This window comes from Nelumbo lutea, chromosome 1, assembly GCF_056320005.1.
Source record: "Nelumbo lutea isolate HS-2025 chromosome 1, American lotus-T2T, whole genome shotgun sequence".
NCBI classification, from domain to species: Eukaryota; Viridiplantae; Streptophyta; class Magnoliopsida; order Proteales; family Nelumbonaceae; genus Nelumbo; species Nelumbo lutea.
The window spans coordinates 102,768,618-102,787,694 of NC_142684.1; the positions used below are offsets into that span (position 1 = coordinate 102,768,618).

The following is a 19,077-nucleotide window of genomic DNA, read 5'->3' on the forward strand; positions in this document are numbered from 1 at the left end:
CCGGAGAGTCATGACTAAATACAGAATGGTCAACTTTGCACTGTTTCATACCAAACTTCTTTACCACCTCACTGAACCTACCAAACCATGCTCGAGGAGACTGTTTAAGCCCATATATAGCCTTCCTTAGTCTGCACACCTTACCATCCTCCCCCTAAGCAACAAACCCTGGAAGTTACTCCATGTAGACCTCCTCGAGTAAGTCACCATGCAAAAAGGCATTCTTGATATCAAGCTGATATAGTGGCCACTCATACATGGCTGCAAGAGAGATCGCAACACGAACTGACCCTATCTTAGCAACCGGTGAGAAGGTCTCTGTGTAGTCAATGCCATAGGTTTGGGAGTACGCTTTCAGGCGTTCAACACCATCAGGCAGATACTTAACCGTATAAACCCATTTACAACCAACAGCTTGCTTCCCAGGAGGAAGAGCAGTGAGGTCCAAGTATGATTATGATGAAGGGCCGAGAGTTCTTCTTCCATGGCACGACACCACCCTGGAGAGGCAAGGGCTTCCTAGACATCTTTAGGAACAATAACTGGTGATAACAAGGTAATAAACTGGCGATGGGAAGTGGAAAGGTGAGTAAGAGAAACATAATTAGAAATGGGATGAAGGGTGCAAGTACGTTTACCTTTCCGTCGACAGAGATGTAGCCGGAGGAGTAGTAGCTGGTGCACGTGGGCGATGTGTATACACATGACGGATAGGTGGGCGTTCAACAGGTGGTGGCACCGGAGGCAAGAATTTGGTCACTACTGGAACAAAGGGAGGAGGATCGACAACGAGAAGTGGAAGAGGAGGTGATGAGGAGGAAAAAGCATCACCAGACCCCAAAAAGAACGGAGTAGATTCAAAGAAACTAACATCAGCACACACAAAGGACCGTCGAGAATCAGGATGGTAACACCTATACCCTTTCTGGGTCCGAGAATAGCCAAGGAAGATGCACTTGAGAAAACGGGCATCAAACTTGTCGTTCCCGAGACCCAGATTATGGACAAAACAGACACACCCAAAAACTCTCAGCGTGAGAGGGAACGGAGACAAAGTGGGAAACAAGACTTGAAACGAAGAATGACCATTAAGGATGAATGTGGGCATCCGATTAATCAGAAAACAAGAGGTAAGCACTGCATCACTCCAAAAAGGTTTGGGAACATGCATGTGATGCATTAGGGATCTTGTTGTTTCAAGGAGATGGCGATTCTTTCTCTCAGCCACCCCGTTTTGTTGTGGGGTGTAGGTACACGAAGTCTGATGTATAATGCCGTGTTGGTCCAGGTATTCCTGAAATGATGAGGATAAATATTCGCGGCCATTATCAGAACGAAAAACTTTGATATGGGTACCAAATTGGTTATGAATCTCAGCATAAAATTTTTGAAAAATGGTAAACAATTCACTTCTTACATTAAATAGTCACGTCATCCTTGAAAAATCATCCACAAAAATGATAAAATATCTGTATCCATTATATGACATCACTTTATAAGGACCCTAAACATCTGAATGAACTAAAGAAAAATGACTCGACACACAATTATCAACCCTAGAACTAAAGGGAACACGATGGTGTTTCCCAAACTAACACTACTCACAATCCAAAACAGAAAGCTGACTCAAAGACGGAACCAAGAACTTCAAGACTTTTAGCGATGGATGACCAAATCGGCAGTGCCACTGGAGAGGAGAAAGAGATTATTGGAGAGCTGTTGAAGTTCTACCACCACCACCATCAAGATAATACAGTCCACCTGCTTCATGCCCTCCACCAATCTTCATCCCCGTCTTGAGATCCTGAAAGACACACATAGAAGGATAAAAGGTAATGGAGCAGTTAAGTGATTTGGTCAACTTACTAACAGACATAAGGTTAAAAGGCAATTTAGGAACATACAGAACTGATGAAAGGGATACAGGATCTAGGTCAACATTACCAACACCACAAATTGAGGATGTGGAACCATTAGCAAGGGTGACAGATTGTGATGTTGAGCAATGAGATAAGGAGGAAAACACACCTGGAGTTCCAGTCATATGATCGGAGGCTCCAAAGTCAATGATCCAGGGATTAGGTGTAGATGCCAGACAAGCCATACCTGAGTGAGCAAAAGTCGCCGTGTTCCGTTGTGATTGGATAAACCTCTTACATTCATCACGTGTTCTGCTGTATGGAAGACCATGTAGATCATAACAATAGTTGATGGTATGCCCATCCATACCACAATGAGTGCACTTCCTCGGGCCTGAGCTACATCCTCTACCACGGGCTCCCCCTAAATCTCTGCTCCCATTACGACCACCACCACGATTATGAGTAGACCCACCATTGCCACTTCGGCCATATGCAGAACCACCACCGCCACCACGGCCAGACTGAGCTCCCCGAGCTCCACCTCTACTACCACGGCCTCTCGATGCAGCAAAGGCAAATCTATCTGAGATATTAGAGTTCTCAGTAGATCCGATAGAAATCCTCCGAAGTTAAGCAAATACCTCTTCTAGGGACAGAAGAGCTGATCCCCCTAATATCTGAGCCCGTACTGGTTCATATTCAGACTTTAGTCCTACCAAAAATCTAGTCACATCAAGTTGCTCTCTCTGTTGTTGCTGAATCTTGACATTAGAAGTGAGAGGATGATAGACATTCAACTCATTACGTATGTTCCTCATGTTGGCATAGTACTCCTCAAGACTCTGATTGCCCTGTTGCAGATTAATGTACTCTTGATAAAGGTGATAAACTCTAGTTGTATTGTCCTGCCCCGAATACAATTTCTTTGCATGGTCCCACACATTTTTGGCATTATCAAGGAACATGAAGTTCACACTAATCCTGGGTTCCATACTGTTCCACAACCATGTGATGATCTGAGCATCCTCTTGCTCCCAGTCTTCATACTCATGAGAGTCAGAGGAGGGTTTCTCCTCTCTGATGTGTTTTACCTTCTTCTTTGCCTTTAGAAAGACTTCAACGGATTTAGCCCAAGGCACATAATTCTCTCCATTTAACTTAATGGAGGTCATCTGAACATTCAGGTAGTCTATAGGCACCATCACACTAGGTTTATAATCATTATTGTCTCCCATTATGTTATCACCAATTCTGCACACTTGCTGAATTCTATTATCACTGAGATTTGCACACTACACACCACTAGGTCACACCTGTCACACTGATTGCAACACTAATTGTTGCTGGAATGTGTGCTCTTTACACCACAAACCCTAGATCACATCTATCACGTTGATTTCAACACTTGTTTGCTGAAAAGTGTGCTCACACCACAAACCCTACTCCTACAATTACCTGAAATCTCACCACTATATGATCATATCTCTTTCTTCAAAAAGCACAAAGAAACCAGCATAAACCCTAGCACTTACTGGCCGAAACCCTAGCATATGGTCTGAAACACACCTCCTATTTAATCCATAACAGATATCATGCACTGAAATCTCTTACCTTATCGCTGAAGTAACACCCGTACGAGCAAGAGAGCAGTCCACACACAACAGCCACTTCACACACACACAACAGCCACTGCCCACACAGTTCGGCTCTCTATTCTTCCTCTACTAGGAGAGGGCGATCTCAGAAATCACAGCAACCGACCACATACGACCTGACTGGAGGCACAAAGACCCCCAAGGGGCGAATTTCAAAAATTTTTCTCTCCCTTCAACTGGGAATCACATTCCCTATTTAGAAAATCATATTTTCAAAGATCATTCTTGAACCTTAAACTGAGCCAGATCAGAACCAAAAGGAATAGGAGAGAATTATACCTGATACGGAGAAGTAATATCTCCCAACGAAGGTGTTCACGCCCAAGGAAGGATCCAAAGACTGCTCCCACTGAAGATGGCGTAATGCAGGATGGAGCAGAATCAACAGTGTTCTTCCCCAAGAACTCTGTCATTCGCAAGAATCAGTAGAATGGTACGTGAGCACAGCTTCCTTTCAATCCTTTCTCAAAGAACTAATGTCAAGATCCAATCTTGCTTCTCCCACAACTGGAGATCGAACTGGCAAACAGGGCGGCAAGAACAGGGAGGCGGCAAGAGAGTATTCGCAGGGTGCAGAATTCTCTCTTCTTGATTTCAGCACTAAAGAGGATCTGATGTATGTCTCCTAAAGGCTGTCACCCCCTCTTTCCTTTTGTTAACTTAAAAGATCAGCTCCTAATCCCATTAGGAGCTGCTTATCCAAATCATATTTGGATCAGCCTTCTCTTCTATTGATAAGGATAAACTCTTATCTTATCTACAGATTAAATTAGCTTTCTCCTAATCCCATTAGGAGGTTTTTGGATCTGAATCACATTCAGATCTGAACCCTCTGAGTGGATAGGATTAAGACCCTATCCTATCTGCTAATCCATCTCAGAATTCGCCCCTTTAATTAACTAAATAAATAGCCCAGTTCAAAATGGGCTTTAGGCCCATTAAGCTTATGTGCTCACTTAACCTTCCTAACTGCTGCCTAGTTGGGCTTCCTTGTATGGCGTGGGACCCAAGCATTGATCTACACATCAGCCACATGGGTTCGGCCCAGCCTTTGTTACAAGGCCTAGTCGAATACACTATTAAAGACAGTGCACCCCCTGAAACCCATCGAATGGGCTCTATGGGCCCAACACTTACCCTAAGTGGTCCCTGGGCCAAGCCACCTTGTAACACCCAGGGACTGTGGGCAGATGCAAGATTAGCCCATCAGGTATTATCCTCAATGGTCTTACACTTAACCTCTCAGCCCTTAATGATCATACACTGCCCGACAAGAGATGACCTCTCCCTCGGCTGCAAGGAACAGTGTTGCACTCCCTACTTATATGGATCCCGGGAATTAAAACCTTTTTGCAAACATTTTAGAAACCATAATATATATACTTTTATATCTCATATAAAATATATTTTGCAAAACAAATCTCAACGGTTGAAATCGGCTGCCGACAGTCTTGGTTTCCGACAGTGAGAGTGCATCCCCGATCATTACCTTTGTCCAACAAAGGGGCTGATCCTGTCACTATGATCACCCACTCAGATGAATTCTCAGACTGTCCCAACATGCCCAAGTTTTGACCCCCGCTAAGGATCTCACTGATTGGTACATCAAAGACAGCCCGATCCGACACCTAGTGCAGTATCATAATCGAGTCTAGGGGTCGGGTGTAATTTTTCAGTTTTGCCCATCAATCTCCAAGGTCCAGGGCAATACTGGAAATCTGGTCTAGTTCAAAGATTCAATTAATCCCACACTGTATGTGCCTAGGGTCTCACCCCGGTAGCTGAGACAAACCACCCCAACCGACATGGTGGCACCACAGTGTCAGCCTTGTCAGGATAGGTCTCCCCAGACCGACCCACTGGCTGTGAACATTCTAAACTAACACGAGTCTCATTAAGTGTCCAGTTTAAGAGTATTACACAGAAACATACCAAGGGAACATGAATCAAATATGTACTTTTATTCATTTACAATAAACTCATAAAGTACATCATTCTGATTGAAGCTAAGGGCATACAAAACTGTCTAACAAGTTCAGCCCTCTATTCTTCCTCTACTAGGAGAGGGCGATCTCAGAAATCACAGCAACCGACCACATACGACCTGACTGGAGGCACAAAGACCCCCAAGGGAAGAGGGCAATCACTCCTTTTCAGCCCTTTCCCTTATCTCCAATCGAACACAGAAAAAAAGAGGAAAACCCTAGATAGGGTGCGTAGAGAATGAACCCTAGGCAAGCAGAAATCTAGGCAGATTTAACCTAGCTCTGATACCATGTTATAATTCAGGTTTGCCTTAGAGTTCGGCCTGACTGAGTTCAGCTATGTAGAAGAAGAAAAGGTGATAAAGAAAGAGAGAGAGAGAGAGAGAGAGAGAGAGAGAGAAAGAGAGAAGAGAGGATTCTGGTTCAAACTGACAAAGTCAACATTACTTATCCCAGTCGGCCAGTAAGTATTTATATTATTATTAAAGCATGACTGAAAAGACTTATGTGCCCTTACTTAAGTTAAGAGCACATGTTCCAACACAACATTACAGATCATCAACATCAATCAAGGTATAAAGACAGAAATACCCCTACGCTAACACAAACTGATTGAGAGAAACACAGTCAATGATTATACTCTCTTTATTATAAGATAGAGGAAAAAGCCCGAGAAAAGTGTCTTTAATAGTACCCCACCACCACTAGAGGTGTCAATTGGACAGATTTGGTCCAACCCGATCCAGTCCAATGTGAGTCCACTTACAAATGGATTGGACCCAATCCAGTCCAAATCTAATACAAACCAAATCCAATCCAATCCATTAAAATGTAAATGGATTGGATTGGATTCAATCCAAACCGAATGAAATATCAAAAATAATATAAAAGTACTTTTGGCATTCAAAAAGCACTTTTGTAAATGTACTTCGATAAAAGTATTTTCATAAAAGTGCTTTTACGAAAGCACTTTATCGAAAGTACTTTGCAAAAGTGCTTTTACAAAAGCACTTTTAGAAAAGCACTTCATAGACTTTTATAAAAGTACTTTTGTAGAAGTGCTTTTGTAGTACTTTCATAAAATTGCTTTTGTAAAAGTAATTTTGTACAAGTGCTTTTGTAAAAGTACCTTTATAAAAGTACTTTCGTACAGGTGCTTTTGTAAAAATGCGTAAAAGTACTTTCGTAGAAGTGCTTTTATAAAAGTGCTTTCATAAAAGTACTTTTGTAAAAGTGCTTTCATAAAAGTGCTTTTAAAAAGTGCTTTCGTAAAAGTGCTTTTATAAAAGTACAATAAAAAGTGCTTTCGTAAAAGTACTTCCATAACAGTTTTTTTTGTAAAAGTGATTTCATAAAACTGCTTTCGTGTAGAAGTACTTTTTATAAAAATACTTTTGTAAAAGTGCTTTCCGTTATAATTCGGCCTGCCTTTGAGTTCTATTAGTCTGATAACAGTCAAGAAGAAAGAGGAAGAAAGAGGGAAGAAAGAGAGAGAGAGAGGAGGAGAAAAAGAGAGAAAAAAAGTCTGGTTCGAATTAGGGAAAAGTTACTCTCCCATTCGGCCAAACATGTTTTTATATTATTAATATAATGGAAAAGACACATGTTCCCTAATTTAAGCAAGGGACACTAGCTCTAATATAATATTACAGATCAGCAACCTCAACATAAGTATAAAGACAGAAATACCCCAATACTAGCACTCCCCCTCAAGCTGGTGAGTATATATCATATAATCTCAGCTTGTTACATATGTGGTCCACTCTTCCCAACTCAACCCTTTTGTAAATAAGTTTGCCTACTGGTTTCCTATATTAACATATGCAGTGTCTATCACTCCATTCAGCACCTTCTCTCTCACAAAGTGACAGACAATCTCTATGTGCTTGGTTCTTTCATGAAACACCGGATTAGAAGAAATATGAACTGCAGCCTGATTGTCACAATAGAGCTTCATTGGAGTATTAATGTTGTATCCCATCTCCTGTAGAAGGTTCCTTAGCCACACTAATTCACAAGCAATATGTACCATAGCTCTATATTCTGCCTCTGCACTGTTTCTTGCCACGACTGTCTGCTTCTTACTTTTCCATGTCACCAGATTACCCCCCAAAAAAGTGCAATAACCTGTGGTAGACCGCCTATCAGACATAGAACCAGCCCAGTCAACATCAATATACCCTTCTATTTCAAGTGTTCCACTACTTTTGTGTATCAAACCACGACCAGGGGCCCCTTTTAAATACCTCATAATTCTTAGAACCGCATTCCAATGAGGAACCAGAGGTTTCAAAATGAACTGACCTACCACACTAACCGCAAATGAAATATCTGACCGAGTAATGGTTAGGTAGTTTAGTTTACCTACAAGTCGTCGGTATCTGCCAGGGTCTTCAAACACTTCACCCATATCATTGCTCAACTTAGTATTTGTTTCCATAGGTGTTTCAGCTAGTTTATCACCCAACAAACATGTTTCCTCCAGCAAATCAAGCGCATATTTCCTCTGACACAAATTAATACAGTGCTTAGACCTTGCTACTTCTATCCCCAATAAATATTTCAATTTACAAAGGTCCTTTGTTTGAAAACGTTCCTGTAGAAAAGTCTTCAACCTATCAATGGCCATTTTATCATTCCTAGTAATAACAATATCATCTACATACACCACCAATAGTATTTTTCCTACCAGAGAGTCATAACTGAAAACGGAATGATCAACTTGGCACTGTTTCATGCCAAACTTCTTTACCACCTCACTGAACCTACCATCCTCCCCCTGAGCAACAAACCCTGGTGGTTGCTCCATGTAGACCTCCTCGAGTAAATCACCATGCAAAAAGGCATTATTGATATCAAACTAATATAGGGGCCAATCATACATAGCTGCAAGAGAGATCACAATACGAACTGACCCTATCTTAGCAACTAGGGAGATGGTCTCTGTATAGTCAATACCATAGGTTTGGGAGTACCCTTTTGCAACCAATCAAGCTTTCAGGCGCTCAACACTACCATCAGACAAATACTTAACAGTATAAACCCACTTACAACCAACAGCCTACTTCCCAGGAGGAAGAGCAGTGAGGTCCCAAGTATGATTATGAAGTAGAGCTGAGTGTTCTTCCATTGCACGGCACCACCCTGGAGAGGCAAGGGCTTCCTGGACATCCTTAGGAACAACAACTAGGGATAACAAAGAGATAAACTAGCGATGGAAGGCGGAAAGATGAGTGAGTGAAACATGATTAGAAATAAGATGAAGGGTGCAAGTGCGTTTACCTTTCCGCAAGACAACTGCCGGATCCTATTTCTAATCATGTGATGCATGAGGGATCGTGTTGTTTCCAAGAGAAGACAATTAAGTGACTTGGTCAGCTTACTAACAGACATAAGGTTAAACAGAAATTTAGGAACATACAAAACTGACGATGGGGATACAGGGTCCAGGTCAACATTACCAACACCACAAATGGAGGATGTGGAACCATTAGCAAGGGTAACAGATTGTGATGTTGAGCAATGAGAGAGGGAAGAAAACACACCTAGAGTTTCAGTCATGTGATCGGAGGCTCCAGAGTCAATAATCCAGGGATTAGGTGTGGATGCCAAACAAACCATACCTGAGTGTGCGAAAGTAGTCATGTTCTGCTGAGATGTGGATTGGACAAACCTCTCATACTCATCACGTGGAACACTCACCATCTCCTTCCCGGAACCATCTGTGGATGTAAGAGGCATCTGATCAGCTGAACGATTCTCCTGTCTGAAACTGGAACTGGTGTCACTAGTCATGGCATGATTGGCCCAGGTTGAGGGTGGACCATGCAAGTCATAGCAATAATTAATGGTATGTCCATCCATACCACAATGAGTACACCTCCTCAGACCTGAGCCACATCCTCTACCATGGGCTCCCCCTAAATCTCTACCTCCAGTACGACCCCCACCACGGTTATATGTAGGTCCACCACCACCACTCCGGCCATATACCGGACCACTGCTACCACCACGGCCAGACTGAGCTCCTCGAGCTCCACCTCTAACACCACGGCCCCTTGACACTGCAAAGGCTAAACTATCTGAGACATTAGAGTTCTTAGTAGATCCAATAGAAGTCCTCCGAAGTCGAGCAAACACCTCTTCTTAAGAAGGGAGAGCTGACCCTCCTAGTATCTAAGCCCGTACTGGTTCATACTCAGATTTCAGCCCTGCCAAAAATCGAGTCACGTCAAGCTGTTCTCTCTGTTGCTGCTGAATTTTGACATCAGAAGTGAGGGGGTGATAAACATTCAACTCATTACGGATGTTTCTCATACTAGCATGGTACTCCTGATACAGCTGATATACTCTGGTTGTATTGTCTTGACCAGAATACAACTTTTTAGCATGGTCCCACACATCTTTGACAGTGTCAAAAAACGTGAAATTTACACTAATCTTGGGTTCCATATTATTCCATAACCATGTGATAATCTGTGCATCATCTTGTTCCCAGTCTTCATACTCATGAGAATCAGTAGAGGGTTTCTCCTCCCTTATGTGTTTCACCTTCTTCTTTGACTTCAAAAAAACTTCTACAGATTTAGCCCAAGGTACATAATTCTCTCCATTCAGTTTAATGGAGGTCATTTGAACACTTAGGTAGTCAGTAGGTATCATCACATTAGATTTGCTATCACTGTTATCTCCCATTGCTGAATTCTGTTATCACTGAATTCGGCACACTGCACACTGGTTTCAGCACTTGTTATTGCTGAAGATTGCACTCTTTACACCACAAACCCTACCCTACAACTACCTGAAATCTCACCACCATATGAGCACCACTCCTCCTTCGAATCACACAAAAAAAAACAGCAAAAACCCAAGCACACTATAGTCTGAAATTCCATCATACGATCTGAAACATAATTCCTATTTGATTCATAACAGAAAATATGCATAGAAATCTCTTACCTCATCACTTGAAAGACAAACCACATGGGAAGAAAATCAGTCCACACAAGACACCCACTGCACCACACAAATCAGCCCTCTTCTCTTCATCGATTAGGGGAGGGCTTCTTAGAAACCACAACAACCGACCACACAAGACACAACTGGAGGCATAGAAACCTCCAAGGGAAGATGGCAACCACTCTTTTCAGCCCTTTCCCTTATCTCCAATCGATGGTAGAGGAATCAAGGGAAAACCCTAGATTGAGTGCGCAGAGAACAGAAATTTGGGCAGATCCGAGTTGCTTAGTTGAGCTCTGATACCATGTTTGCCTTTGAGTTCTGTTAGTCTGATAACAGTCGAGGAAAGAGGAAGAAAGAGGGAAGAAATAGAGAGAGAGAGAGAGAGAGGAGGAGAAAAAGAGAGAAGAAAAGTCTAGTTCGAATTAGGGAAAAGTTACTCTCAGATTCGGCCAGACATGTTTTTATATTATTAATATAATGGAAAAGACACATGTGCCCTTATTTAAGTGAGGGACACTAGTTCTAATATAATATTACAGATCAGCAACCTCAACATAAGTATAAAGACAGAAATACCCCTACACTAACACTCCCCCTCAAGCTGGTGAGTATATATCATATAATCCTAGCTTGTTACATATGTAGTCCACTCTTCCCCGATTCAACCCTTTTGTAAATAAGTATGCCCACTGGTTTCCTATATTAACGTATGCAATGTCTATCACTCCATTCAGCACCTTCTCTCTCACAAAGTGACAGTCAACTTGTAATTTGGTTGGTTGTCTTAATCAAGTTTATTTGGGATCAAAGCAAATCCACTTTGTTTGGAATTGAGTGATAGACACTTTGTAACAACATGGTGTATAAACTTTGTTTGGATTCAAAGTGATAGAAAGGTGCTCTGGTTTTGCTTTGAATCCAAAAAGAGTGGATTTACAAAGTGATGGTCAACATGGTGCTCTGGATTTTATAAACTTATAACCATCTAGATCCAATGATAAGTTTTATTGTATTTTGTGAAGAATTGAGTATCCCACGTTTCTCTCTGTAATTTGGTATGGCATGGTCCATATAGGGAGTTCATGTGGATTTGCTTTGAATTTTCTATACCAAATGTTGTCTAGTATAGGGAATATTGCTTTTTCCATAAGATTATTGAGATCATTAGAAGTATCTGATAGAGGTTTTATGCAAAATTTTGATTACAATCTTCTTTCAAGTGTCACTGTGAATATCAAGTTGCAGTTTGAAGAAGCTTCGATTTTCAAAATAAAGGATAGGGGATTGTACATGTTCAATTAAATACTTAAAGGATTTTCTGTTAAGGTGACTCTTTTTTCATGTCTAAGAGTTATTTACTTTTACTTATTCTTATGTGTCATTCGGGTACTTGATATGTTAATGTTTCAAGTAGATTGTTCCTTGTATTATCATACTTATAGTTTGTTCTCTATTAAATTGGAAGTGTATCATTGTTATTGGGGAATCTGTTGAGAGATGGATTTTTTTTTGAAAAATAAAATAAAATTTCATTAAAAAAAGAAAAAGATATTACATCCTATCAAGGTGTTAAGGCAACACCCAGAAGCAAGCAACTCTAACAGAACCAAACTAAAATATAAAATAAAATCTAACTATCCAAAATACACAGTTAAGAAATCCCTGCATTTCCAAGATTATCCCCAAAGAATCTTGAAAACTTGAATAAAATCTGGGGAGACTCAGACCCATCCTGCAAAAATTCCACCCTCTCCTTCATTCGGCCCTTCATATTTGAAATGCCCCCACCTCAATCCCGTATGAAAGCCAGACTCCCGGAAAACCACTACATTAACTTCTGCCTCTTCCCCAATACTGGACCCCAAACATTAAATCTTCATTCTGAGCTCAACCAATCCCATCTTCGAATCTTGCAATGTCACCATCTCTAGATTGTGATATCTCAAAACATTCCTTTCAACTATTCCTCTTCTTTCATTTCCTGGGCCTCTGACCATCCATGATCCAATTTTCATCTTCAACTTTAACTCCAAAACCACCCCCTCTTAGCTTTCAGCATTCTCCCTCTATTCTTCATCAACTATATATTTTTCTTCCCCCTCCTCTCCTTCCGCCTATGCCTCACCCCCTTCTCCAATGAACCTCTTTTTGTTTTGCTCTTCTCTTCTACGTTTCTCGAATTGTTTGATTGCCTTCCTCATTACCCCTTCCCCTCCCAGGAAGAATAAACCCAAGGACTTTCCAATCTCCACCTATCTATCCCCCAGGAAGAATAAGCCCAAGTGCTACCATGAGTGGCATCAAGCCAGTTGAATACATGTGGGTGTGGTGTAGGAGCTAGTTGCAGCCGTGATGGAATCTTCAAATTTCCTTGTTCAAGAGAAGCTCTAAAAAAAATCAATTTGTCATGTTGCTACCAGTGTTATAAGGGAATGTTGTTGTATTCGGAATTTCAGATTATAAGGTGTATGAAGAGTGGAGTTTTCTAGGAAGAAAATTTTATGGTCAAAGACTTTAATGTATAATATCAACCCCACTGGGGTTTTTTCTTGTACTTTTGGATAATGCAATATTAATATAAAGAGCTCCTCTCATTAGAGAGATACACTAGCATGTGACATTCAGATCAATGATATCTAGTCTTCTCTCTTCTCTTCTTCTCACCTTAAGCACAACAAGAAAGGTCTATAGCAAGCATCCTAGTGTCAGAACAATTGAATATAATTTGGCATGAAATATGAAAATGTCTAAAATAGAAAAACTAGGGTTGTTGAATTGATAAAAATTTTTTGGTAAGTTGATGGATGTAATGGCTTCTTGCAGATTAGAGAGAAGATAGAGAGAAAGAGGTGAAGAGAAATCCCCAATGATTCCTACAAATTAAAAAGAAAAAGAAAAAAGAAAAAACTCCCAATTGAAAGCCAAAATAAAAGTCCCATGCAAGAATAGGACAAGATATTCACAAGGTGTCATTTTCAAATACTGTAAACCGGTGATAAGAAAAGAGAAAGTGTGCATGGATGACTATGATTGCACCAATGCTGTCAAGACTGTTGGAACAGACCAACAGAAGGCAGTTAGTCAGTTTTACAAGAGGAGGCCACATATGCTCAACTAACCAGCCACTTGTAACAACTGCCATCCACTTGTAACAGCTGTAACAGTCAAGATTGTAACACTATAAGTAGTAGAGCAGAAAAGGAATAGAAGAGGACTCTTTCAGCATTAAACTCTCTCTCTCTCTCTCTCTCTCTCTCTCTCCTTCCCAAGAATTCAAGAGGTTGGCCCCTCGAAGAGCCCTGAGTTAAGCAGGTTCCTAACAATTTGGTATCAGAGCCAGCATGACCAACACAAGAAACACATCAGTAGACACCCGAGTGGATCAGATGGAAGTCGATATCCATCGAATGTCTTCAGATCTCAAAGAAATGAAGGAAAGTTTCACTGCCCTCCTCCTTCAACTGGAGCAGGGGGCAACGAACATTGACAGAGGAAGCCAAGAAGAGTGCAGCAATGAAAACAGCCACAGAACAGGGGCGGCAACAAGAATAGCCAAAATCGACTTCCCCATCTTCTCAAGCGGCGACCCAACTACCTAGATTCTCAGAGCAGAAAGGTATTTCGATTACCATGAAACACCGGGGCAAGATAGGGTAGCTCTGGCTTCTGCGCATCTTGAAGGGGAAGCCATCCTCTAGTTTCAATGGTACCGAAGGGGGCACCCTCGTCAAACCTGGGCAGACTTCACGAATGCCATGACTGTCGGTTTTGGATCATCTGGGTTCGAAGATCTTGATGAAAATTTGGCAAAGCTACAGCAGGTGGGATCAATAAAAGAATGCCAAGTGGAGTTCGAAAGGCTAGCCGTGAGAGTCCAAGGGTGGACGGAGAAGGCATTGGTGGGAAGCTTCGTCAGCGGCCTAAAAGAAAAACTGCGACTAGAAGTGAAAGCGACGCAGCCCACTTCGGTCATCAATGCGGCAGCACTAGCAAGATTGTATGAGGACAAGTTCAGTCAAGCAAGAAAGGTGTGGCAACAATGGGATCCAGAAGCAAGAAGGGAGCTAGAAAAGACAACAGCACCAGACAAGGAGGAAGGAGTGCTGGGCCCAGGTCCACTGGTTCCTTTCAAACAGCTGACTTGGGCAGAGATGCAAGCCCGCAGAGACAAAGGTCTCTGTTACAACTGCGAAGAGAAGTTTGGGTCAGGCCATCGCTGCAAGAAACAGCAAGCGTTTCTCCTCCAAATAGATGTCGAAGAGGAAGACGACATCCCCGGGTGCAGAGAATCTAAGCCAGGATGGGAAATACAGTCCAATGGCACGCCTGAAATATCCTTACAAGCCCTTACGGGACTTGCGTCCCCTCAAACAATGAGAGTTGCAGGGCTGATTCTAGGACGCCAAGTGTCAATCCTCATAGACAGTGGCAGCTCCCTTAACTTCATAACTCAAGTCTTGGTGAATAAAATGGGACTTCCGGTGCAACCAACAACGACCTTTACGATTCATGTGGCCAACGGTAACAACCTCTCTTGCAATAGCATTTGCATGGGCCTACCACTAAAGATTCAGGGTCATCAGTTTGCGGTGGACCTATATCCTCTCCATCTCAGTGGAGCAGACGTGGTGTTAGGCATTCAATGGTTAAGGCAGCGAGGACCCGTGGTCTGTGACTGGGCCCATCTCACCATGGACTTCACATCAGGAAACTCTACAGTCCATCTACAAGGGCAGACATGCAAGGGCCCAAGGCCCATCAGCCTTGCAACACTAACAAAGCAAAGAGGAGACCCAGATCAGCTCATATTCAAGCACATGGACTCAAATTTTCCTACTTAGATCTGCAATCAAATTTCCTACATTAGACCTTGAGGGCAAGGTCACTCTAAAGGAAGGGGGGATTGTCAAGACTGTTGGAACAGACCAACAGAAGGCAGTTAGTCAATTTTACAAGAGGAGGCCACATCAGCTCAACTAACCAGCCACTTGTAATAACTGCCATCCATTTGTACCAACTGCCATCCAATTGGATTGTCAAGACTATTGGAACAGACCAACAGAAGGTAGTTAGTCAGTTTTACAAGAGGAGGCCACATCAGCTCAACTAACCAGCCACTTGTAATAACTGCCATCCATTTGTACCAACTGCCATCCAATTGGATTGTCAAGACTATTGGAACAGACCAACAGAAGGTAGTTAGTCAGTTTTACAAGAGGAGGCCACATCAGCTCAACTAACCAGCCACTTGTAACAACTGTAACAGTCAAGATTGTAACACTATAAGTAGTGGAGCAGAAAAGGAATAGAGGAGGACTCTTTCAGCATTAAACTCTCTCACTCTCTCTCTCTCTCTCTCTCTCTCTCTCTCTCTCTCTCTCTCTCCTTCCCAAGAATTCAGGAAGTTGACCCCTCGAAGAGCCCTGAATTAGGCAGGTTCCTAACAAATGCAGAATGATTTGGTGCAAGTAGAAGGTGTGAAAGAACAAGAGAGAAGCCAAAGAAGGCATGGATGGAAGTGGTAAGAATGAACTAAGGACTTGCAGTCTGACAGAAAACATTGCCCTTGATAGAGCAGAATAGCTAGACAGGATTATACTCATTGGATCTGGTTAAGGCTGGTAGGTTTGTTTGAAGTAAAATGGTGTTTCGCAGCTGAAGTGAAGGGTATCATTGAGGCATGGCATCTAGAAGGTCTAAGTAGAGCAGGAAAGGTAGCATGGAGCATAATTCCTTCAGCAGTTTTATGGGCTGGGTGGAGTGAAAGAAACAGGAGATTGTTTGAAGGGATTCAAGCTTCAAATGAAGTAATCTTACATAAAATTCTGAGGATGGTTCATTCTTGGTTGGCAGCTCACCCTTTGTTTAGAAATAGACATCCTAGTTCTTTCTTTGATTGGAATTTCTTTTTGTAAGGAAAAGTTAATTGTTTTGGGCATTGTTGGGCTGTAGGGAGCAGAATTGTATATCCTCTAATCAGGTTTCTCATTGTACAGGGGTTCTTGGTTGGCTTTTTGATTTAATGAAATATTTTACATTACAGTTCTCCAAATAAAACAGAATGGCTAGACAGGATTTGTGTAGCGAACCCAAATAGTTGGGGTTACAGCTGAGCTGAGTATCTTCAAATCAGTTTTGCATGGACTCTCCTAATTCCTAAATATATTCTTAAGGACACTTCTACATAACATTTCCTTTTTATCTCCTGATTAAATTGACATAAATGAACAGTTAATGTACAACACGAATGCCATTTTCATATCAAATGTTACTTGGTAAGAAAAGCAACATTTTAGATCCTTTTTTCTGGTATATAATTCTAGAATTCAAAAAATGTGAACTGTCTTAATAGTATAATTTTCCACATATATTCTGAGACCATGTTCTCTCATCTTCCTGAGTCACACTCTTGGACATGCATTAGATTCCAACTCCCATGTCCATGTCCATGCAGCACTACTTCAGATACAATAAGCCCAGTCTCCCCTTCCCAAGTGTTTGCATGATATATTTTGATGTGCACAGATGACATTGATGATGAAACTCCCTTTTCTATGAATAACTGAAAAAAATTTACCCATGAAAAGGAAAGAAGCTATACAAAAATATTTTAAGGTGTAGGCATAACATCCTACAAGAAGATATACTCCTGGATGCATAGACAAGTTTTTATACATGATTATCCATGAGAATGTCTATATGTATCTCTCTCAAGTTCATTTCCTTGCACCTTCTCAAAATTTACAAGTAACAACACCCAATCAAGAATAATGGATCATACACCTGCACATAGCCATCTAAAAACATTGGATTTCCTGAACTAATAAGCATAAAGACTCAAAGGCAACATATGCAAATAAGTCAATGTTAATCAAGGCTTGGTGTACATTAAGGTTTGCACATTGAGACTTTGTTGGTGTGGATGAATACGGAAACAAATGGTGGAAGTTAAATGAAGTAACGAAGTCAATTTCAAACCAAATCATGTAATCATGAGTAAGATAACGTGAATAAATTTCAGCTTGGAAGTTGAATCCATAAATAGAAGAACTTAAAACCAAACAAAGAAAAAATCAATTTCTACTCATCAGATTAGAAGCTAGTAGGCGTTTGAGAAACAGAAACACAGACCAGTATAAACGCCCTCCTCAGCCTCATGCGTTTTTTCTGATTCCTTCCCTTCACGCTTCCTTCGTTGGGTCTGCTTACAGGTATCGGCTCACCAGGTGTGTACTGAACCCAGGCATATGGGCCTGCATTACTAAATAAATCAGGATTAACAAAATTGAGAACTTTGTAGTATCGAATAAGAACACAAAATATATCGGAAAAAAGGCCATTACCCAATGTTGGTCTGGTCCCAGCTACTGGGGCCTTGGGAGGGGTGGACTGGATACAGACCTAACCTAAACTTTGGCATTTCGATACAAACAAATGTCTACCAGAAGAAATAATGAAAACTCAAACTCCATGAAACAAATCAAACTTAGGTACTTAAATACTAGAGCTAATCCATTTCTGGTTCATGCTCTCTATTGAGTCCATTTTCTCAATTGGTTTAATTCAAAGTGTATGCGTTGAGAGAGATAAACCTGGTGGTCTTAAGCTGGCCCTTTTCCTTCGAGGTTTGTCACTGGGCCTTCTCTTCGGGAATCGAGTATCTGTCAAGCTATGGAAACCACTCGGCACCAAAACCCATGGCGCCAGCTGCTGAGGTGATCCAAAAACCCACCGAAACTTGGTTGTCGGAACAGCAGGTGTACCGGAAATCGCCGGAAAATGTAACATTCGCCGAGCAAGGACTGTTCTCGCCAAAGGACGAATAGCATTTCTCAATGCCCCCAATCCCATATCCAAGTATCCAAGTCGCGCTCGCTCACTTACTCCGTCCAGCAGAAGTACAGAACCAACGTCGGAGTGGTATAGGAATTGGATTTGCGGCCCAGTCGTACTCACCATTGTAAGTTGTAAGTTGTAACGGTGAACGTGGGCTAGGGAAGGAATTTTTTCGTAAGAAAGGGACAAACATGTGGAGAAAAATATTACATATGGATGGGCTTATAACCAGCAGAAAGTAGAAAAACCCAAAAACTGCTGAGCCCTTTACGGTATGGCACGTCCATGGTCTACAGTCTACTACCCCAACGGCCCAAGTATACCTCCACTCACACTTACGGATGTAAACGAAGCGAATTCGAATCGAATCGGCCTTGATTCGAATTTGAAATCGATTAAATATAAAGATATTCGAATTTGATTTTATATCTAACGGTTTTTTGAAATAATACACCATATTTGAATTAGTTGGGATAATCGAATATTTGATTTTGATTTGAATTCGAAAAAAAGTTTCTCCAACTTCACCTCAGAAGAGGAAGAAGAAACTTAATAACTTAATTCGAAGATTATTCTCATTCTCTATCTATCCAACTTCCAAGAAACAAAGAACAACAAATTAAAAAAAAAATGAACCATAACCATCTATTTAGTGTTGCTACATTGATATGCCCTACAACAACTGTCGCTGGTGACGTAATCTACAACAGAGAAATCGTTGATTGCCTTCTACAATATGCACAAGAAAGAGGGATAGAGATAAAAAAAAAAAAAAAA

At 41.4% G+C, this 19,077-nt stretch overlaps 1 protein-coding gene across 2 annotated transcripts in view; it reads right to left on the bottom strand.

Moving 5' to 3' along the window:
• The window catches only part of LOC148876490 (uncharacterized), a 44,749-nt gene extending 26,079 nt beyond the window's left edge, over positions 1-18,670 (bottom strand). The window contains exons 1-2 of one of the 2 annotated variants that reach the window (XM_088966986.1): positions 18,057-18,670; positions 17,596-17,717 (exon numbers count right to left, since the gene is read on the bottom strand). In XM_088966986.1, coding sequence (XP_088823112.1) covers positions 17,596-17,717; positions 18,057-18,423 — 489 coding nt within the window. In that variant the 5' untranslated portion in view covers positions 18,424-18,670. The remainder of the gene's footprint in view (positions 1-17,595; positions 17,718-18,056) is intronic. The other variant, XM_088966985.1, reaches the window with a different exon arrangement.
• Positions 18,671-19,077: the final 407 nt, after the last annotated feature.